Source organism: Oryzias latipes, chromosome 22 (assembly GCF_053564925.1).
Source record: "Oryzias latipes strain Hd-rR chromosome 22, Olatipes_Hd-rR_3.1".
NCBI classification, from domain to species: domain Eukaryota; kingdom Metazoa; phylum Chordata; class Actinopteri; order Beloniformes; family Adrianichthyidae; genus Oryzias; species Oryzias latipes.
This window is the reverse complement of record NC_136258.1, coordinates 29,927,501-29,950,859: the sequence shown is the minus strand read 5'-3', so window position 1 is coordinate 29,950,859 and position 23,359 is coordinate 29,927,501. Positions and strand designations below refer to the sequence as shown.

At 48.9% G+C, this 23,359-nt stretch overlaps 2 protein-coding genes across 2 annotated transcripts in view; one reads left to right on the top strand and one right to left on the bottom strand.

Moving 5' to 3' along the window:
- The window catches only part of slc25a21 (solute carrier family 25 member 21), a 76,748-nt gene extending 67,587 nt beyond the window's left edge, over window positions 1-9,161 (top strand). The window contains exons 5-11 of the mRNA XM_023951433.2: window positions 2,528-2,594; window positions 3,078-3,137; window positions 5,667-5,774; window positions 5,852-6,016; window positions 7,214-7,395; window positions 8,053-8,105; window positions 9,045-9,161. Of these exons, the coding sequence (XP_023807201.1) occupies window positions 2,528-2,594; window positions 3,078-3,137; window positions 5,667-5,774; window positions 5,852-6,016; window positions 7,214-7,395; window positions 8,053-8,105; window positions 9,045-9,106 (697 nt within the window). The 3' untranslated portion in view covers window positions 9,107-9,161. The remainder of the gene's footprint in view (window positions 1-2,527; window positions 2,595-3,077; window positions 3,138-5,666; window positions 5,775-5,851; window positions 6,017-7,213; window positions 7,396-8,052; window positions 8,106-9,044) is intronic.
- A 1,637-nt stretch (window positions 9,162-10,798) lies between these two features.
- On the bottom strand, window positions 10,799-15,306 carry pax9 (paired box 9). The gene is made up of 3 exons (XM_023951988.2): window positions 15,156-15,306; window positions 14,168-14,782; window positions 10,799-11,602 (listed from the first exon to the last, which is right to left on the bottom strand). Exons 1-3 carry the CDS (start codon window positions 15,157-15,159, stop codon window positions 11,427-11,429), a joined length of 795 nt encoding a protein of 264 aa, XP_023807756.1. The 5' UTR covers window positions 15,160-15,306; the 3' UTR covers window positions 10,799-11,426.
- Window positions 15,307-23,359: the final 8,053 nt, after the last annotated feature.

Here is a 23,359-nt window from a genome sequence, read left to right as displayed (position 1 = left end):
AAGGTTGGAGCATCCGTTTGGTGGTTTCACTGCTGGAGCTTTTCTCCTCAGTGGTCGGGCTGGAAGGCAGCGACCCGACTCCCGCTCGCTATTTGGAGGTTGTTTAAAGATTTGAACCAGTTTGACTCGTTTGACTTCCAGGCAAACCCTTTAAAACAACATTTGGAGTGGGAGGGGGGAGGGGGCAGGTAGCTGCTGCCGGTGACAGTTTGTCATTTTCACAAAGCCTAATGACTTACTCGTATCTGGGACCTAAGCTTCACCTGGTTAGGGGCCCGAAGGCCGAGGCAGGGGAGATTCAGAAAACCCACCAGGAGCATTTCAGGCGAGGAGGAAAGTCGGATTTGCTGGTTTCACCTTAAAAAACAAACACCTCAAAGGATCTATGCAAACAAATGTTGTAAATCCTCTGCTCTGCCCGTGTTTTGACTCATTTAAAGGCCGTTTAAGATCCACATTTGTTCCCTAAAGAAACACCAAATGTCCTCTTTACAAACAAGCCGTAGCTGTCTTCTCTGTCCTAAACTCTCTCTGCTCTGGCTTCAGACTCATAGAATCAAATAGTTTCACACGCTTTTAATGTGGAAGAGCAACAAATAAACCCAGTTCCTTTCCAAATACAGCCTCTCCTATGCGAGTGCTCATCTGGATTTGGAGCTTTTTTATTTTTCCTGGCTGCTCGTTGGCCTTAAATCAAAACTGGCGAGCCACCCAAGTGACTGAAATGAGCGGTGCTTCATTCTCTTAAATCCTGCTCCTGTACCTGCAGAACGTGCAGCGCGTTTGCGGCTGGCGATGGGTTTGGGCGCCGGCGGTCACGTCTTTTTATAGCTGCGTCCTGAAAACCTTTCAGTATCAGGTTTTCATCTGGTTTTCTCTGCTGATGCTCTTCGTCGCTTCGCCTCCTGACCTTCACTGTCATTCAGGCCGATTCCTCTGGAAACACGTTTCAGCGCATTCTGCTTCAGATCGGCCCAAACGCAGCCGATCACATGACCTGGAGCTTTCTGAATGTTCGCTTATGATGCAGTTTAGAAAATGTGGAAGAGACGCTTTGACAGACAGTTTCTGTGACAGGAAGGACTGTAGCGCCCTTCAAAATAAATCTTTCAAATACCTACAAACAAAAGATTTTTTTTTCTCCATGTACACGAGTGCATGTGAGGTTATCAATCAATATTTTAGAAAATGATTTCACACGTTAATATTCCCCAAAAGTAAAAGGCATGAACTTTTACAGAGAACGCTGTAAACGCTAAATGTGTTCCAGGATGACAAACATCGCCTTTACGCCAACAAAAGACTTTGCACAAAATACTTTTTAAAATAGAACTCAAGGAGAGAAAAAAATATTTTTTTACCAAACCCTGAATTAAGAGTTTTTGAGGATCTAAAACAGAAAAAAAAAAGAAGAGAAAATAATTTTATTACAGCTGTTAAATAAAACATATTTGCTTCATTTCTAATTAGATTATGGAACCAACAGACGATAAAAATGCTACAGAACCGTAAACATTTTACAGTTGACTAAAGCTTCATCAGGAGCTTTCAAGAGCATACAAACACACACTGTAAAGCACGGGGGAGGAGGGTTAATGATGCCTGGAGAGTCAAGAAGAACCCCATGGAATTTACTTATTTTTGATCGCAAACATCCATAAACCAAGAAAAGCAGCTCCGCTATGTGAGAGGCTGACGTGTCAGAAAACGACTTTAATGACACTTCCTGTTTGAAATGCTGGAAGCTGCAGAGGCTTCGTGAGCTCAAATCATCAGTAAGCCTTGATTTGCATAAATGTGCCGTGCGAAAAGACAAATCTATTTCTGCATCTTTCAATGTGTAAACCGGTCACGATACTGAAAAAGTGGAACCTCAAATGTATCCTAATAATGCGGAACAATGCTAACTAAAAGCTAAAACGGCTAAAGAAACGAAAAGATAGCAAAAATAATCATCAGATTAGCTCAAAAAGATTCAACACCTAAGTGTGAATCCAGATGAACTCGGGAACGGTTTACGTCAGTGTGAACGCAGGTTTTTGGTCCAGATTGGAGATTGTTCCAGGCAATAGCGCCCCCTAATGAGCAGCTGTTGGAACTGCAGGAGTTTGCTGCGTGGTTTGCTTCAGTCGTCGGTTCTTGTGAGAGCGCCACGTTTAAAAGCAAACCACACCAGATGATTGGGGGGGGGGCATTTATCAGCATTCCTGCTCATTCCAGCCGCGTCCACAGGACCCCCCCAGAGAGGAGCAGCCATGTTTTCCCTTAAATAAACAGTCTCGTTGGGGAAAGTGCTTCTCTGATGTTATGACTTCATCCTGCTCAGATGTTTTCATATGTTAATAGGATTCCTGCAGCCAGCAGAGGCAGTCCTTCTTTCCAGCCTTCCTTCCAGTTTGCAGAGTTTCTCATCTCCTGAATAAAGACGTAGGAGATGGAGTTTTGGATGACAACTTTTCTTGTCCTCTAGACATGTGAAGCCAGGGAGGCTCCCATTTCACCGACACAATCTCTTTTCTGTCTCCAGATTTTTTGGCTTCTACAAGGGAATCCTGCCTCCAATTTTGGCTGAGACTCCAAAGAGAGCAGTCAAGGTAACGGATGTTCACGCTTGCCTTTAAAAAGCTGAAAAGCATCTGAGGATGTCATGCAACGCTCAGGATCCTGTTTCTACGTGGCCCTGTGCCAAGTGAAAGCGCTCCGGCTGCAGCTCCTCTGACGGGACGCACATGTGGGCTAAAGGCTCCGCTAGGACGTCCCAGGAGCCCTGTCCTCTCCCATCATGCAGGGGGGGGCAGAGGGAGCAGGATGCTTGGCATAAAGCTGCCTGGTAATGAGATGCTGGAGACAAAGTGAACGTTAAAAATAACGCTCCCACTGAGAAGATGGGCTCGCTGATGGGAGGCATTTCTGAGCAGAGGAGTAAAGCAAATGAAATCTGCATTTCGGCATTTTGCTCAGATAAATCAGAGGCAGCGTGTGCTTCAGGACGTTCTGCAGAGAACACACTCCTGAGGACTTTCAGCACATCTGTGTCTGTCTGAATAAGCTGATTGATCCTGATGTTTCTCCTGCAGTTCTTCACCTTTGAGCAGTACAAGAAGCTCCTGGCTTTGACCCCCCTGTCTCCGGGTTTGGTGAGTCTTCCAAACAAACACAGACCTGAAACAACAGCACCGAAATCCGCTCACCTGCCAAAAGAAAGGAAAGCTGAGACAGACGCCAAGAATGTCCTCAGCAGGAAAACCACAGCAGATGCAAATGTTCTTGTTAACATTCAGCTTTCACTGCTGCTCCGAGGGGGGGGTTGTGGGGTTTTAGAGCATTTTTACTTTCTGAATATAGAAAATGTTTGCCGTTAGAAGCGGATTATTCCTTTGCTCTGCCAACTTTGAGAAGATAAAACTGATGGAGTCTGTCTGTCTGAACCGAAGCTGTGATGACTTCATGATGACTAACGTCTTCCACGATGAAGACCTCCACAACACGATGAAGGCTGTTAGCAGCACCCTGGAGCTTGCAGCTCTGCGATCTTCTGTGTGTGTATGTGTACATATATGTGTGTATATATACACTGGGAGCTTGAGGGTCCTGCAGTATCTTAGCTGTTCCTGTTCTTTTCTGGACTGAGAGGTCTGAGGTCTTTCCAGGTATCTGTTGTAGCCACTCCTCCAGCTTGGGGGTTACTGCCCCCAGTGCTCCAATTACCACAGGCACCACTGTCACCTTCACTTTCCAGGCTTTCTCCAGTTCTTCTCTGAGTCCCTGGTATTTCTCCAGTTTCTCATGTTCATTCTTCCTGATGTTCCCATCGCTTGGCACTGCCACATCCACCACAACGGCTTTCCTCTGTTCTTTATCCACCACTACAATGTCTGGTTGGTTCTCCATTACCATCCTATCAGTCTGGATCTGGAAGTCCCACAGGATCTTTGCCCTCTCATACTCTACCACCTTCAGAGGTGTTTCCCATTTTGACCTTGGGGTTTCCAGTCCATATTCTGCACACATGTTCCTGTATATTATTCCAGCCACTTGATTGTGGCGCTCCATGTATGCTTTACCTGCCAGCATCTTACACCCTGCAGTTATGTGCTGGATTGTTTCAGACGCCTCTTTGGACAGCCTACACCTTGGGTCTTGTCTGGTGTGGTAGATCTACACCTTGGGTCTTGTCTGGTGTGGTAGATCTACACCTTGGGTCTTGTCTGGTGTGGTAGATCTACACCTTGGGTCTTGTCTGGTGTGGTAGATCTACACCTTGGGTCTTGTCTGGTGTGAGAGATCTACACCTTGGGTCTTGTCTGGTGTGGTAGATCTACACCTTGGGTCTTGTCTGGTGTGGTAGATCTACACCTTGGGTCTTGTCTGGTGTGGTAGATCTACACCTTGGGTCTTGTCTGGTGTGGTAGATCTACACCTTGGGTCTTGTCTGGTGTGGTAGATATACACCTTGGGTCTTGTCTGGTGTGAGAGATCTACACCTTGGGTCTTGTCTGGTGTGGTAGATCTACACCTTGGGTCTTGTCTGGTGTGGTAGATCTACACCTTGGGTCTTGTCTGGTGTGGTAGATCTACACCTTGGGTCTTGTCTGGTGTGGTAGATCTACACCTTGGGTCTTGTCTGGTGTGGTAGATCTACACCTTCGTCACGCCCACGCTGCAGTTGGGTCTGGTCAAACGCTCCAAAACCACATTTACCAATCTGACACCTTGTGGACACGTTCAGCGCGTCATCCATCTGTCATGGCGGATGGCGGCCCACTGCAGTCTGCTGTTCCGTTCAGGTAGAACGGACCACACAGGCGGGTCCTAGTCGCTCAGAGAGGTAAAGCAAGTCTTCCAGAATGCAAATATTTAAATAAAAAGTGAAGATAAAGATATAAAATACATACAGATGAATGTTTTCCAGCAGATGCTCTTGAACAGCAGACATTTAACAAACTAGCAGTCTTTTACCCCTGCTTTGGTTTATTTGTTCTGTTTTTTTGGCTTCAAATTTCCCGGCACAGTTTTCCATTAGGCCACACCCCTCAAAGGCCTGGGAGTATGGTCACACACACCTCCAGTGCAGCGGATTTAAAGATGTCCCGTGTGTCTTCATGGGGCCGGCCCAGCTGAATGCCTTCAGTCTGATTAATGAGGACGCGCGCAGTAATCACGGCGAGGAGCTGGAGGTGCTGCCTGGCTGTGTAAACACGTGAGGGACGGCTGCCGCGGTTCTGACAGCCACATAAAGGCCGGGAAGACTAACGAGCTATAGACACGTTCTCGACATGTTCCCATGACGCCTCTTTCTGAGCACGCATCCATGCGGCAGCCCGCACACACACACACACACACACACACACACACACACACCCACACACACACACACACACACACATACACACACACCCACACACACACACACACACACACACACACACACACCACTGCATGTAATGTATGCACATAGAATCTGACACGCAGTTCAGACCCCCACCCCCTGTGTGTGTGTGTGTGTGTGTGTGTGTACATACATATACGTCTATGTGTTTGTGTGCAGAGACTAAAAACCTCTTGACTCTCCTCTTTGCAGCTTTCTTCTGTTTTGCTGTTTCTCCAAAAACCTTTTTGCTGCTGCCTCAGCTCTAAATCATGTCCTCCCCCCCCCCCCCCCCCAGGCGCTGTCTGCAGCGGGGCTGGGCTCAGGTTTAACGGAGGCCGTCGTCGTCAACCCGTTTGAAGTGGTGAAGGTCGGTCTCCAAGCCAACAGGGACTCCTTCAAAGAGGTAGCTGGAAGTCAGAGGGTTAGAGTCCCGGTTGGCGTGCAGCGGTCTCTGTCTGACCCCAGGCTTCGTCCCAACAGCAACCGTCCGCCTTCGCACAAGCCCGGCGCATCATCCAGGTGGACGGGTGGGGGCTGAGGGGCCTGAACAAAGGGTTAACCTCCACGCTGGGACGCCATGGAGTTTTCAACATGATCTACTTTGGCTTCTACTTCAACGTGAAGGACGCCGTTCCTCCCAGCCCGGTAACAGAGCGCAGGGGAGGGAAGGCGGAGCTCGGAGCTGGTTTGGGTTTTGTTGTTTTTGTCTGGCTGACTCGTCCAGTCCTGTCGGGTTCCAGAGAAGAACAACAAGCTTTCATGGTAGGAGCAGGCAGACTGGAAGGAGGAAGCAGAAATCAGAGGGACGCTTGGAAGATCAGCCGCACTAATACCTCGTCTGTTTGCTCTTCATAACATCCTCAAAGTCTCAGATTACACATCCGGCAGAGCCTGATGGCCCAAACAAAAGTTAATTTTGTTTAATGGAAACGTTACCATACGCCGGTTCCACATGTACAAACCAGAGCATTCGATTAACTCCAATGAACTAATTGGAAGCAGACAGTAGTACTTTCGGCGGGAGGCCGGCCTCTGACATCCTCCAGTGTCTTTGCGGGGAGGCGAATGATTCCCCCCCCCTGAGGATGAGGACCAGGCCTTTGGGACGGTCCGGTGTGTGCGCGGCCGAACGCGGCACGCGGCCATCAGAGGTGGTGGGGGTTTGTCTGCAACATGAGCAATGAGCTTACAAGTCAGTCGTGACTGTAGTCAAATCTGAGCCCGGCTCCTCCTGGAGAGACATTTGAATAGCAGATGGAGGCCGAGGAGGGCGCTCCGCCGGCCGCCTGAGGACTTGTTTGCTCAAGGCTATTAGGAAGTGGGCTGATGGGTGCACCTCGGCCGCAGCGCCATCGCCCCCCCTCTCTCACCGCATCCCACTTGAGAAAACCTGGAGAAGTGGGATTAGCTGTTGATTTACCGCCACTCTTGGGGTGTCCGGCTTCTTGAGGAAGGCCTGGACCCAGAAGACTGCTGTCATTTGTAAAAATATCCTGGCCAATTAGCTGTCAGAGCTGTGAGTCTGGGCCGCCCCGGTACAGTAATGCCCCTGTGCCGAGTCACAGCCCAATTACCCAAATTGTCCCCATATGCCTCCCCAGTCTGCCTGCATGAACCCTGTTTATAAATCCTCCATCTTGACTCCCCAAAGAACATGTGCTTCATTTCAGCCAATCAGAGGGCTTCTGCCAGCCAGGAAGCACTAATCTGCCCCCTGCTACCAGAAAATGATCCCAGCTTTCATGCCAGCTTTGCAGTTCAATGCTCTGCTGCCTCCGTGTTCTGTCCAGACCGTGGCGGGACGTTTGTCACCAACGCCGTTCCTCTGACTGTTCTCTGCAGGACGCCACGCTGGAGTTCCTGAGGAAGTTCACCATCGGCCTCCTGTCAGGAACCATCTCCTCCTGCGTCAACATTCCCTTCGACGTGGCCAAGAGCCGCATCCAGGGCCCCCAGCCCCAGCCGGGGCAGATCAAGTACCGCACCTGCCTCCAGACCATGGCTCTGGTGTACCGCGAAGAGGGGTACGAACCAGGGGGGGTACATGTCATCACACAAGTGCACGTCAGAATGTGGAGTTTGAGCTGGGCTGTGGTGCAGCGTCTCCCTTCAGGAGCAATGCCGGCTGCACGTGATGAATGTTTTGTTGGCAGTGGCCTGCGGCTGTCCGCTTCCCCCTGCTGGACCGCCCTAATGTTTGGAGGACGTCGTTAGTGAGGGGAGCGGCGCTGAAACGGGGGTGCAGGGAGTGTGCCCCCGTGCGCCACATCCAGTCCCCCTCGGTAACACAACACAGTCCCGGCTAATTAGTGGTCCCTATGGGAGACGTCGTTAAGCAGCCCCTAACGAGGCGCGCGGCGCTCCGTGGGTCAATCTAATCAGACAGAAGGCCGGAGAGGAAGTGGGCTGAGCCTTATTAACGCCATCATGGCGGGGGCAGGGAGCAGGACAGGGGGCACGAGGCAGAGGCTGGCGGCCACTCATCACCTTGAATGCATTAAGCAGAAGGGAATGTCTCCACTTATGCGGCGCACAACGGCACGCCGTCATCCGTCACATCAGTCCAGCCGCTCGCTGGAAGAAGATTTTTATTTGAGAGACGAAGCCTCGGAATGTGTCTGATCCACAGGAGCGGTTCTGCAAAGCACACATTTATCTTCTCTGCTTTGTCTTTAAAACAGGTTCTTGGCGCTCTACAAGGGCCTCGTTCCCAAGATAATGAGACTCGGACCAGGTACCAGGATCAGAACCTTTAGGACACTCCACACAGTAGAGGCTTTCTCAGATCAGAGCTCTGAAGAATCTCGGCTGCTAAAAACCTCAACGCCGTCTGCTGTCGTCAGAATTTGACCTTTTTTGAACGTCAGACTTTCAGCAAACTCCATTTTACCAAAGGAGGCCGTGAAAGCGCGTTCCTGTTGGAGTGGTGGGGAGGAACCGCATTGATCCGTTCCACGCCACAACACGGGTTTTCCTGAGCCGGGCCTCAGAAAAGCCCCCCTCCCCTCTGGATCCGCTCGCTCCCCCTGTCTGAGGATCCAGAACCTTCTGGACCCTGTTGGACACACGCCTGCAGGTTCAGCTCACCTTGATGCTGAATCAGCTGACCGTTCACTTAATTTGGGACGCATTTCAGCACGAAGATCATCGATCTGCCCCCCCAGATCATCGATCTGCCCCCCCAGATAAAGCCTCAAACTTATAAAAAAATATGTGATTGATGTCATTTATGACACACAAACGCCTCAGTGACAGTCAGAGCTCTGAACTCTGAACCTGCCGTCTGTTAATGTTCATTTGTCTGACTTGGATTGTTTTATCACCAATTTACTTTATGTGTGGTTTCATCTATATATGTAATGTTATGTAAATATATTTTTATCTTTTATGGTGATTTTAACGTCTAGAGGGACTGCAGATGAAAAATAGCCCTTTGGGTAACTGGCATGTTGACAGGAATGTTTATTCATATGCGCTGCATCCAAACATGAATAAACCTGAAAATATAATAATAATATATAGACAATAATAGAAAATAATAGACAATAATGTAAAGTCATAAACTGCTGTGACGGAAACGGGAAACTTTGACATTTGACACATTATTTTGTAGAAAAACAGAAATGAGACAAATGTTTGTCTGTCGTTTATTTGGTTGTGTTCATGTCTGCAGGCGGAGCCGTGATGCTGCTGGTGTATGAATACATGTCAGGATGGCTGCAGACACACTGGTAACACTCAGGGGGGGTCACAGAGCGGGTTTTTCTAATAAAGGAAAACGTTTGAAATATTCTGTTCTGGTTCTTTCTGTTCTCTGGAAACATTTCTCTTTAGATTAAATCTAAATGTTTGCAGCTCCATTTATACATTTTTCAAGTCTTAACCTCTTCAGATGGCGTGCGCGCGTGGGCATCACATTGTGGGTTAACGTCGTTATCACTGGCTCCTGTGACCAAAGCGGGTTAGCTCACATGTTAGCGCGGGTCTGAACAGGTTAAAAGAAAGAGCGGTTTCAGAAACTGATTCTGATCATTTTCATGAGCAGTCCTCGTTTTTGGAGACCCTCGTGCACGCGTAGAGCTTGAATCCACGCGCTTCCTCAATGTTTATTTTTATTGGGGGGGGGGGGTTAACGTGCACAGAATTGTGTGAGCGAGCGCGTGCTCCCTGTGCATAAAAATCCCTTTTCTTTTCTTCTGTTTTGTTTTCCTGCTTTTTGCTAATAAAGTTTTTTTTGCGTCATCGCTGCAGTTTCTCGGCCTGTGAAGATGAGCTGCACCCCCCCCCCCTCCTGCAGAAACCTAAAACAACCACCGCCCCCCCCCCCCCCAATCAGTCATCGTTTCCACAAACATGCGAAAGCGCGCGCACCTGCTGCGTAGCCTGAGCGCTACCCTTCACGCACGCTCCTTTTTTTGGCCGGGGGGGGGGGGGGGGGGTCGGTATTGACAGACAAACACAGAGAGTCGATCTGTGGCTGTATAACCCCACCCTACCCCTCCCTCCCACCCCTGTTTCTGAAATGAAGTTCTCAGCTTCTGTGGCAGAACTGACAGCCCCCCCCCCCCATAAATCATCAGTGTAACCCCCCCCCTCCTCCTTTTCTTCACACCCTTCCAACATTTCTCTTCTCTCTGCCCCCCCCCCCATGCAAATGCAGCTGATAATTATCATCCGTGAAAATGCTCACAATTTGCACGACGTGTTAAGGCAATGAAGCGTGTGCACGGGCGCGTGCACCAGGTGTGCGCAAAGACGGTTGCGTTCTGCAGAGCTGAAGGCCTCAATGCAGTCCCCCCCCCTCCATGAGACGATCCCCTCTCATGATGTGGGGGGGGGGGCGTTCTGCAGGTAAAAAAGTTTCTCTTTTTTTGCGGTAATTAAATACAAAGAGCCTTTTTCAGAGGGGGGGGGGGGGTCACGCGCAGGTGGTGATGGATGTTCGTGGGAGGGGGGGTCCAGCCAGCACGTGATCCTCCAATCCCTGTGATGTGGTTCACGTACGGTCAGAGGAACGCCACCATCCCTGAGCAACGGTCCGTGACCGCGGGACGCAGGAGAGTTTTCCAAGTCAAATCAGCCCCTCCCGCAGAGGCTGTTGACACTGTTTCTGCTGGGGGGGTGGGGGCAGGTGAGGAACTTTATCAGGCCATCAATCCCTCTGCACCTCTTCGCTGGAGCCCACTTTGTTTAAATCCCTTCTTTCCACTGCAGGGCCAGACATGCTCGCTAACTTATTGCCCCCCCCCCCCTCCCGCAAAAGTTGCAGAAAGAATTTTTGCATCATTTGGCTTCATTTGTCAGCTGTCCGGCGCGTGATGAACGCCCCGCGTCGCCTCGACAGGCCCGGTTTGGCCTGCCGGGGGGGCTGGGGGGGTCGCGTTCGGGTCAGCGGGCCTAAAGAAAAAAAGCTGCAGGAATCAGAGGTTGCTGGTTTGAAAACGTCTTTATTGACCTTCAGTCACACAAACGTCTGAACCCACAGACCGGCCGGTCCGCGCGCCTCCACCGGCAAGCGGGGCCTCGAGCCGTGACGCACGTGGGGCACCTCTAACCCCCCCACCACCACCCCGAACCCGCACGACTTAGAAAATCTGTGGATCTGGATTCTGCAAACAACCGAACCCCGTCCGGACCGGGAACAGCCGCAGACCGGAATACATTCAGCTTCTTTGTGCAACATCTGGCAGGTGTTACCGGCCCCGGTCCGACACCAGAACCGTCCCAGCTCCGCCCGAACACGTGCAGGTTCCACACTGTCCGCGAGGCCAAATTGCACTTCATTCAACGCACCTCCAGCTAATAAATAAACGTCTTTGTACAGGGGGGGGGGGGGGGGGTCCTCTCTCCTCATGAGCGACTGTGGGGGGCAACGCGGGGGCTACAGCCGCGCGTGCGGTGTGTCGGTGGTGCGGGACGTTACCCGGTCTCTGGCCGATGTGACGTGGAGCGGCGCGTCGGTCCTTCCTCGGTTGTTTTGAATGTTTACTCCCGGGGGGTAGGGGGGGTCTTCCCCCCTCCCCGTCGTGGCAATAGTTCGTGGAGCTTCATGGCGTCACAGCTGTGGGGACAGAGAGCACTGCCACTGGCCGGCCGCCACGTGGGTCCGGTCACACAGGCCGACGTGGTGCCGCTGCACCCCGTGGAGGGTGACGCTGGGGTGGGAGGGGGGCAGGGAGGGGTGCGGGGTGCTGTGACAGAGCTGCTCACTGTGGGCGATCCACTCTGCGTCTGCAGTGACAGAAACATGAAGGTGAGTGAGTGACAGACAACACTGATGACAACATCATGAATGACGTGATGGAACCTCCGCGCGCGTGGAACCTCAGAGTTTTACAAACTGAGGAAGCCCCCCCCCCCCCCTGATATATTTTGGGGGGGGGGGGGGGGGGTTGAGGCTGATCGACGGATAAATGAGGTGAGCTCCTCTGGCAGACCAACGCCGTTTCACGGGGGGAATTCCCGCCAGCTTCGGAGCCGCGCGCCAGGTCTTCTTCTCAGGGGTGGTCTCCGAGCTTCTGCTTCTTCCGAGGGATTCGAACCTGAAACTTTCCTGATCTGGATTTTTTGATTGTTTTCTGCAGGAAAAGCGCGGTTCTTCCTCTAAAGTAGGATTTTCCAGATCAGGATCAGGTCTCGCAAACGCATCACAGTCTGGTCACGCACGACTAAAGTTTGCGTGAATGACTTTGAAGCTCCTCTGTTTGCGTTCATAACTTCTGTGATTACAGAATTGAAGTTTCTGTCATTGATTTTTAAAAAGATAAATGTTGATGCAGCATCTGATGGTTTTAGTCTCATTTTCCTAAATATATTTAATTCATAGAAAATGAGAATTGTGGAATAAAAAATATTAAACAGATTTCAGGACGTTTGTCCTCCAAAGTTTGTCGTAAATAAATGCAAACTATTTTATTTTAGCAAAATATTTTCTGCATTTTAGGTAGAACAGGTAACTAAATATATACTTTAAATTAGAAAAGCCGCGCGCGTGCTCCCGCGCCTATTTGCATGGGTTTTTTTAATGTTAAAATTGCACGCGCTCATATCGGGGCCTTCAGCCTCCGTCCGCCCTGAAAAAGCGCCTTAATCAGCTGATTAGGTTCTGCAGGAAACACCTGAGCGGCTCCTGCAGCGGGAAGCGCGCGGGACTCACCTGAAAATCCGACAGTTTCTACTTTTAAACCCTTTTTTTTTCTTTTTCAAATTTTTCACATGTCGCCCCGCGCAGACAAACACGCGCGCTGGACAGAAAATACAGTTTTAAAATAAAATAAATGTTTTGATTTGGATAAGGAGATAAGTGTGAAGGAGTCACGCATGCGCGCAATGTCCCCTTCCAGATAAAATTAAAAACAACGTAATTAACGTAAATCAGCCGTTAAGTTTCATTAACGACAGATTTGGGACAAATCCTGAGAAATAGAAGAAATTTTGAGAAAAGTGGAATTTAATAAATGAAATAAAAAAATATGGAAACTTGACAAAAATATTTGGACAGTTTTTCTATTTTGTAAATAAACTTTAAAAACAAAAAATTGCAGGCACGGACATTGAGCGCACGAGCGCCGGTTTCAGACAGAATCGTTAGGCCTCTAAAGCGGTGTGCCCCCCCCCCCCCCCCCCCCCCTCACCGCACCCCGACAGCACTGTGACCCCCGCTGACATCCCGGTAAATCTCTTTCTTCATGTATTTCTGCTCCGTTTTAACGTGCAGATCAACGTTTTCGGCAGATTTAGGCCGCTAACGGAGGCGCCTGCGCAGTGAGGTGTTTGTGTTTTTAATCTAAAACTTTTAGCTTTAGGCTGCTTTGATGTTCTGGACTTCATTTAAAACAATCCAGCTTTAGTTTTAATTTTCTTAAGTTGTTTTCGGGTTTTCTTTTCTTCTTCCTTTTATATATTTTTTATTTTTTGACCTGGACCGCCGTGTCTGACTGGCGCGCGCGGTCCTCGGTTTGGCGCCTGGCAGGAAAAATCTGACACCGACTGAGGAGCAACAACAGGCAGGAGGAGCAGGAGAAGAGGAGCGGCGCGCGCTCGTGGCTGCTCCTTACATCAGTTTTAGTTTAGAAGTCCTGAGTTTGAGCCGCGTGCACCGCCGCGAGCTTTAGCTAGTTTTTACTTTCTGAAATATGAATATTTTAGTTTAACTTTGGTCCACGTTTCGTGGAAATAACTTCAGGAAATCTTCTCATTTTCTGACAATTGTTGACCAACTTTAATTGCAGCATTTAGTAAAAATGGCGCAGATTTCCTGAAGTTGCGGTTTGACCCGCAGACTGAGGCTTTTCTTTGCCTTCCTGCTCTGCGCGGAGCAGATACGGGATCGAACCTTTTCTTGCTGCTGTTTGCCTGCGAGCCGCGCCGGAACAGAGGCCGGAGTCCTGACTCAGTTTAACTCCAGAAAATAACAGCAAATAAAAACGCAACTTCGTCTGCGGTCATTTTGCAGCGGGACTTTGAGGCGGATCCCGCCGGTTCCCTGACGGCGGCGGGACGCCTCTGCTGCGAGCTCGCGCCCCCACCCCTCCGCCGGCTCACAGGCCCCCGCGCAGCCGAGCCCACCATTACCCGTGATTCATGCCGGATCCCGTTTCACTCTTTCCAAAACATCTGCGGTTTGGTTGAACGGCGAGTTCTGTGAGCCTGACGCGCGCGCGGGCGCGCTCTGCGCGACCCGGCCGCGAGCACGCGCTCTGCAGCTCATCTGAGGCTCTCTTGACCTTTAGACGCGTTTCCATCAGCAGAAGAGTTTCTCTGAAAACACGCGCGCGCGCGCCGAACAGAACTTACTTTGCTGCTCCGTGATGGACCGGATCCCCAGAATGTCCGTGACGGAGTGCGACGAGGGCCAAATCCTGTGCATGGCCATGTGTCCGGGAAGGGTGGGCATGCCCGGGGGGGTGGGCACCTTGGATGCGGGGTATGAGTACAGGTGGTTGTATGGTAACGCGGGCTGTGGTGGAGCGTGCGGCGCGGGCTTGCCCGCCTCGTACTGGCTCTGCGGGGTCAGATTCCCGATCTTGTTGCGGAGGATCCGGCTGATGGAGCTCACGGACGGCAGGTTGAACTTGTCGCAGACCCCGTCGGCCAGCAGCCGGTCCCGGATCTCCCAGGCAAAAATCCCGGGGTCTCTCTGCTTGTACGTCCGTATGTGCTTCACCACGGTGGGGGTGGTGACCCGCGGCTTGCTGCCTCCGATGGCCCCCGGGAGGATGGAGCCGGTCTCGTTGTAGCGCGCCAGGATTTTACTGACGCAGCCGTGAGAGACGCGCAGCTGCCGGCTGATGTCACAGGGCCGAATCCCGAGCTGGGCCAGCTCCACTATCCGGAGCCGGATGGCGTTGGGGAGCGGCCGGCCGTTCACGAAGACCCCGCCGAGCTGGTTGACCTCTCCGAAGGCGGGTTCTGGTGTCAAAAACAAACAGACAACAGTGACACAGGCGCGAGCCCCCCCCCGCTCCCCCCTCAATGTCTGAAACGTCTGAAGCATCTGGATGAACTTCAGTCTGAAAGATCCCGCGAGATTAAATCACGCTTTCTGCCTGTTTTTGCGGCACAAAACTTTTTTTGTTTTGTTTCTGTTCTGCAAGTTTCTGCGGGATCCGGAACGGAGGCCGAACGCACGCGGATCCCCGCGCGTGCCTGTCAGCTCCACATCCGCCGTTCCTCTGGATGAACGCCTCCGACACTTCAGCTAAAGTCTCATCAGTCTGTCCCGCGGGGGACGCGTGTGAGCGCGCGCGACCCCACCGTCTACAAGATCCAACGACGGACTCACCCATGGCGTTGAACCCGCAGAGGAAGTACACGGTTTCCGGTTCGTGGCTCCTGCGGGGATCCTGCTGCGCGTCCAGCGTGCCCGCCGTCCACAGCCGCGATCAGCGAGAACTCTTCGTGCGCGACGACGACCAGAAGTTCAGACGCTCGATGTTCGTGACGGCGCAGCGGGCAGCTTACATCTGCTGGAACCGGGGGGCGGGGCTTAGGTCGCCAGCGCGCCGCTCATTGGCGCAGCCCGCCTCTCCGCGCTCCGGTCCGGGCGATGCTGAGGCGCCATTGGTGCAAAGTTTGACATGACAAGAACACGGGGACCCCCCCCCCCCCCGCACACCCCCAACATCTGCAACCCTCCTCATCCTCATCATCATCCTATTCTGCCCCATCTGAAAGGAAAACCGTGGATGCTATATGACGCATCTGTTTGTTGTTGACGCACGCGCATCATGGATTCATCTTCATTGTCTAGCAGGAAAACGCGCTTAAAGCTGCGCGTGACAACAAAAGAACAAACCAAACCGTTTCTCTGCTCTCCTCCGTTTCACAATAAAACCTAAAAACGGAAACCTGAAGTGGACGTGATTTCCTCCGAGGAATCCCTGAGCCCCACTCTCTTCTCCTCCTCTTCCTCCTCGCGATCTTCCCCGTCTGCCTCATGTCATCACAAACACCGAGCAGAACCATCCTGGTTCCGGGTCCACTCCGGCCGGGAACGCAGACGTTTCGCGCCAGTTTTTATTTTTTTATTTTTGTCTATTTGGGTATGAAAAACCTTTTCTTTCTGTTTTTATTTCATTGAAATGCACGAAAGAATTCAACTGACAGACCAACGTTTCCTCAGATGACGCGCGTGCATGTTCCACATTTGTGGGACACAATAATCGCTTCACGGCGCTTCCTCTCTGGCGCTCGCGGTCCCTTCCCCGCGCGGGAACCCCGCGTGCGTACAGGAAGCGACACCTCTGCGCTGCTGCTTCAGAGGGAGGCCGCGTGACGTTTGACCCCATCCCGCACGCCGAGTAGCAGCACGCACGGAGGCTTGAAAAGGCCGCGCGGGTTAGTGCGCGGAATCTGCGCTAACACGCGCAGCGACTGTGCGGCCTGCACGTGCACAGCAAGGGCTCTTTTGTGTTTTGTGCACGCGGGAGCAGCGGGTGTTTGGTTGACCTTCATCCACATCAGTTAAATGTTGAATCTAAAAGGTTTTCTTGTTTTTCTTTTTCAATGGATTTGATTTCAGATTTGATTCGTTTTCTGCTTTCAGGACCGTGATGTCGTTGGCGTGCACCTGCACGCGCGCACTCATTATCCAGGCCTCTTGATGCTTGAATCAACATGAGGTCAGTGGTGTTGGGGGGGGGGGGGTGTCAATCGGCCCGTGGCCTCTTCATCTTCATCAGCAGCGCTCAGAGACGCGCGTGCGCGCGCGCATCCAACATTCAAAACAAATGAAGGGGAAACGACTCGATTACTTTTGCATTTTTGTAATTGTTTTTCTTACTTTTCTGTTATTAGTATTAATTTTAATTACAGTGAAAAATACCCCCCCCACCCCCCTCCACGCAGAGCTGCGGGTTTCCCGGGATTCCACCGCATCAGCTGCTCCGGTCTTATTCTGTCAATTATTTGATGATTTTTATTTCTTAACGTTTCTAAGGGAAAGTTCATCCGTCCTCAGGGATCTGCGGGATCTGCGTGGATCTGCGGGATCTGCGGGTTTGCAGCCTCTCCAGGTTTTGTTTCCGTCTGTCTGCGCAGATTTAGGATCATCCGCCGCTTCTGACGGTAAAAAACCGTTTTGTTCCATCTAGAGAAAAGAGTCACAAACGCAGGAGGAAGATGCGTGAAGTGCGTGTTTTTCAGGCGTGAACGGCAGAACTAGAAGACTTAAATCTTCTCGCGCGCTCAAAGGAAGATTTGATTCATTTGAGGCTAAATTTGTTGGGACGTTTTTGAAAATGATTGAAGCTCTTTTTTGTCAAAATGATTTTTTTTGCACATTTTAAAACTGATTAAAAGTTGCTTCAAGTTCTGATTCAACTGCAGAAAAACATCAATAATCTTCCAAAATGATCAACAAGCATAAATATATTTTTATTATCAGTTTTAAAACCAAAACCTGGAGGTCAAAAACAAAAATGATTAAATAAAGTTCAAGTTTCATTTTATTTTTAGGTTTCGATTTTTGTTTTATTAAATTCACTTTTAATATTAATATTTAAATAAAGTACAATAATAAAATAATAAACATTTCCTAAAATAACATTTTCATCCAACATAAATTAATGAAACTTTTCGCTGATTTTATAATTAATATTTAGATTTTTCTGCGTGTAAAAATCCTTTTTGGTTTTATTTTCTGACGTCTCTGCGCTGCAGCGTCTTAACGGAACTGACCCCCCCCCCCCCCTCCCCAGCTGCTCCCGTTGACGGTTTAATGTTGTGATGCTGCGGGACCGTCAGGGATTATTGCGGTGATCCTTCATCTTTGGGGGGGGGGGGGGGGGGGGGGTCCTGTCATCTCCTCACAAACCAGAACCTCTGCGGCCCGAAGCGCAGCGGCTCGGCGCCCCTCTGCAGGTCAACCCCCCCCAGCCCAGCGCGGGTCACCCGCGCCGCGGCCTTAGTGGGGGAGGCGCGCGGCGTCCTCATGCTTCAGTTTCACCGGGAGGCCCGAACCGGACCGTATCTCTGACGCTCACGCGCGTTTATCACCCCGACGTCTGCGCATCTGGCACCGATTAGCTTGATTTCCCTCCGCTGCTGTCCCGGCAGAGGACACGGGGGGGGGGGGGGGGGGGGGTCTACGAAACGTGCAAACGGGGTGTTGATGACAGACCACACTGTGGCGGGAAAAACCGAGGAGTCACACCTGGAGGCGCGTCAGGTGAACCCGGACACGCGGGCCGATCAAAGGAAATACCCGAGATCAATTTCTGAGATAAAAAAATTAATTAAAGTCAAACTAAATAATTTTCCGGTATTTCGATCAATTAAATGTAAAAAACATGAAAGGGGGGAAAAACGTTTCACTGATCAAATCCCGGAAAACATCTTTAGACTTTTTCCTTTCAAAATTCTGACCGTTTTAAATGAAAAAACATGAATAAATAAGCATTTACATTAAAATATCACATATGGAATAAAACTTTATTGATCCCGCAAAGCGGAAATGACTCTTTATAATTGAACAGCAGATCAATAATAAATATGACTAAAATAAAAGCCAGAATATTTGTTGATGAAGAGTCTGAGGCTGCAGGAGCAGCCATCTCCTTCCTGCAGGGAGGATGAGGAGGATGAAGAGGATGAAGAGAACGAAGAGGATTCTTTAAACCAGACGTATTTAATGTTTAAAAATTCTATCAAATCTAAATATTTTCATGACGTCATGATAAACATTCGAAACTGTTGTTATTCTGGTTTTAGTTGGTTTTGTTTGTAAACTTTCTTAGTCCGCTGCATGCGCGCGCGCGTGTGTGCGCGTGTGTGTGTTTGTGTGTGTGTGTGTGTGGGGGGGGGGCTACGCCGATGGTTCAACGCCACCAAGCAGCTTTAACGTTGCTGTGGCGCCACCCTGTGGACGTTATGGAACATTAACAGAAAGAAATAAAAAAAATGTTTCAATTATGAAAAAGATGAAATTATTTGATCATAAAAGGTTTGACTTTATTCAGTTTTTGTTCCATTTTTGTGTAAAGTCAACATGATGTTTTTGTGTATTTTATTTCTTCTGTGGGATGAAATTCAGATCAACAAATTAATTTGGATAAATAGATATAAAAAAGTAGAAACTGATTTGAATGAAACTGAGATCCAGATGTTTTCTTCTTGAGACTCAAAACGTCCCTTCTCCGGCAGGGGGCGCTCGCGTCAAGCAAATGCGCCACACGGAGGGACCGGCTGCAGGTGGCGCTGTGCCTGCGTCTGTCCTGCTGCTCCTTTTTGGGTTTTGGTTTTATTCACAATAGAAACACGTTTAACAATATCTGGTTACAAAGTTTTTAACCTGAAACAGCGAAATGAAATTTTAAAAAGAGAATTTAAATCAAGACAGGAGTTTCTGCTCACTAGAAATAAAACATTTTAAAGCTTTGAGCTGCTTCTGCCTCAAAGCAGCATCGTTCCAGGTCCCCACCCCACCCCAGAATGCTTTGCGCGTGACATCCCCACCTCCACGTGAGAAGAACTGAAGTAGTAAAAATAAAGATCTTATATTAGTAAATTAGCAAAACTTAGAAGGCAAAAGGAAAATGAACTTTGCTCTAAAATTGCTTCCTTGTCTAATAAAAGCAGTGAGAACAGCACTGAAAAAGAGCTGATAGAACTTGGTGGATATCAGAACAAACTGGAAGAAATGTGTAGAAGGAAAAGGTGCATTTAAGTGGATGGAAGAAGGGGAACAATGTTCTTCCTATTCTTTTGGATTAGAGAATTCTACTTTCAGAAATAACTCTCTGGATTCTCTTCAAATTAACAACAAAATTGAAACTGATCATAAAATTCTTGGCTCTTTTTGCTCTGACGATTCCAACAAACTTTCCTCTAATTATTCAGATACTAAAACGTGGGAGCTGCTAGATTCTATTAAACATTGGAAGATAATCAGTGAAACATAAAAAACTCTGTGATGCCAGTATAACCCTAGAGGAAGTGCAAGATGCTCTGATGATTCTAAAAAAGAACAAATCTCCCGGTAACGATGGATCCTCAAGTGAAAATATTAGCTTTGATTTTAGCCAAACGAATTAAATAAACATTCACATCTATAGACGAATCCCAGTCAGGGTTCATGTCTAATAAGCACATTACTAATAACTTCAGATTAGTCTTGGATTTATTAGATTATTCTGAACTATAAATGAGAATACTTTTATAAAAGTTGCCTAGAACATAAATTCATTTATTGATCTTTGGAAAAAATTGGTTTTGGACCATTTTTTATAAAAGCTATTAAAAATTCTCTATATTAATTCTAACAGAACAATCAAACTTAAATATGGTATGCCTCCAAGATTTCAGGTGGGTAGGGGGGCACGCCAAGGCTGTCCAGGGAGCCCCTCTTTATTCCTGCTAGCAGCTGTCATCCAGGAAAATAACATCCACTGTATTTCAGTCGCTGATAAACAAATTCATAGAAGTTGCTGACGATAAAAATATATTTTTAATCAAAATATCTTTAATAGAATCAAATAAACACAAAGAAAAACGTATTTTATGATCTTTCATATTCCTAACTCCTCAGTGTTTTATCAGGATGTTTGGATGAACAAAGAGCTGAAATCCTGGAGATGGAAATGTTTTTACATCAGTTATTGAGGATCGTTTCCCACGGCAGACCAAAAAATTCAGATCAGATTCCCGTTGTCAATCAAGCTTATTCAAAAATGTTCAGAAGCTTCTGGCCTTAAACTTAATATAAATGAATGTGAACTTTGACCTCTTTCAGTTTTGCATGGCAGACCTGTAAAATCACAAATAACGTATCTTGGAATTATGATTTCTAAAAACACAGAGGATGGATGCAATTTAAATTTGAATCTCATCATTGAAAAGACCAAAAATAGATTTAACTGCCGGCTTCAGAGGGACGGGTGCCCCCTTCAGAGGGACGGGTGCCCCCTTCAGAGGGACGGGTGCCCCTTCAGAGGGACGGGTGCCCCCTTCAGAGGAACGGGTGCCCCTTCAGAGGGACGGGTGCCCCCTTCAGAGGGACGGGTGCCCCCTTCAGAGGGACGGGTGCCCCTTCAGAGGGACGGGCGCCCCCTTCAAAGGGACGGGCGCCCCCTTCAGAGGGACGGGTGCCCCCTTCAGAGGGACGGGTGCCCCTTCAGAGGGACGGGTGCCCCCTTCAGAGGGACGGGTGCCCCTTCAGAGGGACGGGTGCCCCTTCAGAGGGACGGGCGCCCCCTTCAAAGGGACGGGCGCCCCCTTCAGAGGGACGGGTGCCCCCTTCAGAGGGACGGGCGCCCCCTTCAGAGGGACGGGCGCCCCCTTCAGAGGGACGGGCGCCCCCTTCAGAGGGACGGGTGCCCACTTCAGAGGGACGGGCGCCCCCTTCAGAGGGACGGGCGCCCCCTTCAGAGGGACGGGTGCCCCTTCAGAGGGACGGGCGCCCCCTTCAAAGGGACGGGCGCCCCCTTCAGAGGGACGGGTGCCCCCTTCAAAGGGACGGGTGCCCCTTCAGAGGGACGGGCGCCCCCTTCAAAGGGACGGGCGCCCCCTTCAGAGGGACGGGCGCCCCCTTCAGAGGGACGGGCGCCCCCTTCAGAGGGACGGGCGCCCCCTTCAAAGGAACGGGCGCCCCCTTCAGAGGGACGGGCGCCCCCTTCAAAGGGACGGGCGCCCCCTTCAGAGGGACGGGCGCCCCCTTCAAAGGGACGGGCGCCCCCTTCAGAGGGACGGGCGCCCCCTTCAGAGGGACGGGCGCCCCCTTCAGAGGGACGGGCCCCCCCTTCAGAGGGACGGGCGCCCCCTTCAGAGGGACGGGCGCCCCCTTCAAAGGGACGGACGCCCCCTTCAGAGGGACGGGCGCCCCCTTCAGAGGGACGGGCGCCCCCTTCAGAGGGACGGGTGCCCCCTTCAGAGGTCACTTTACCAGGAAGAACTTTACTGTCCAAAGCTGAAAGAATCTCCAGACTGACATAAACATCCTTAACTCTCAATGTCGACACATGTAAACACCTGTAAACACCTGTAAACACATGTAAACACCTGTAAACACATGTAAACACCTGTAAACACCTGTAAACACATGTAAACACCTGTAAACACATGTAAACACCTGTAAACACATGTAAACACCTGTAAACACCTGTAAACACATGTAAACACCTGTAAACACATGTAAACACCTGTAAACACCTGTAAACACATGTAAACACATGTAAACACCTGTAAACACCTGTAAACACATGTAAACACCTGGAAACACATGTAAACACATGTAAACACCTGTAAACACATGTAAACACCTGTAAACACCTGGAAACACCTGGAAACACCTGGAAACCGTTGATAAAATGCTCTACAAATGTTTTTGGAAAAACAAAACTCACTACTTTAAAGATAAAGTGCTTTGGAACACAACAGACGCAGGAAAACTTCATGTCTGAGATTTCACCCTAAATTAAACCTTTAAGATCAATTGGATTAAGAAATTCCTTAGTAACCCAGATTCCTTATGGAGTTTTATCCCAAACTATTTATTTTCTAAACTTGGTGGACTCCCTTTTCTTCTTATCTAACTATAACATTCAGAAGATGCCCATTAAATTAGTAAATTTCACAAACAAATGCTTCTGGCCTGGTCTCTAATCTATAAACATTCATTTTCTCCTCACAACTTTCACGTCTGAAATAATATTTATACATAAATAAATCTTTATTCTTCCCTTACTGGTTTATAAATAACATAAATAATATGTAAATCCACTTTTTGACTCAAGAGGGTGTTTAATGTCCTACAATCCATTTCTAATATTCCAGTTACCCCAAAAGAATTAGCAGTAATCATGGATGCAGGAATGAAGGAATTATAATGTTATTTAAAGGTTTTGTACACCTTTACCCTCCATTCAGTCTCTTTATTTGAAACTAACATTGGTAAACCTGCTTTACTATACGAGAACAACAAGAAATAAAAGATAAGATCCCTGTTTCAGGAAGATATTGCAGTTGTTCCCCATGTGACCCACTATTGGAGAACATCTGCTCCAGATGTTGAATGGAAGAAAGTTTGTCCTCCAAAGATTTTATTTCAAATAATCTTTTGGGATGTTTGTATTAATTTTCTGCACAGATGCTGCAGCCAAATCCTCACATCACACAGACATTCTTCTGTAAATGAGACACTGAAACAATCACACATCTATTCTGGAAATGACCACAAACAACAACTTTTTGGAAAGAATTTTCCTCTTTTGTTCAATGGAAGATTTATAAAAAAATTGATCTGATATACAAAGATATATTATTTGGTTTTTATAATGTTAAAACTACATTAATAAGGGAATACTACTTAGTTAGCCTTCTAATAATACTAGCCAAACTTCATATTCATAAATGCACATTTTCTGAAAAGAAAACCTTATTCAAACTTTTTATGATTGAATTAAACCAATCGATATCTTATGATTCTTAATTCTGTCTGATAAAAGCTGGGAACCAGATATTGATAAATCATGTAATACAATGGTTATAGTA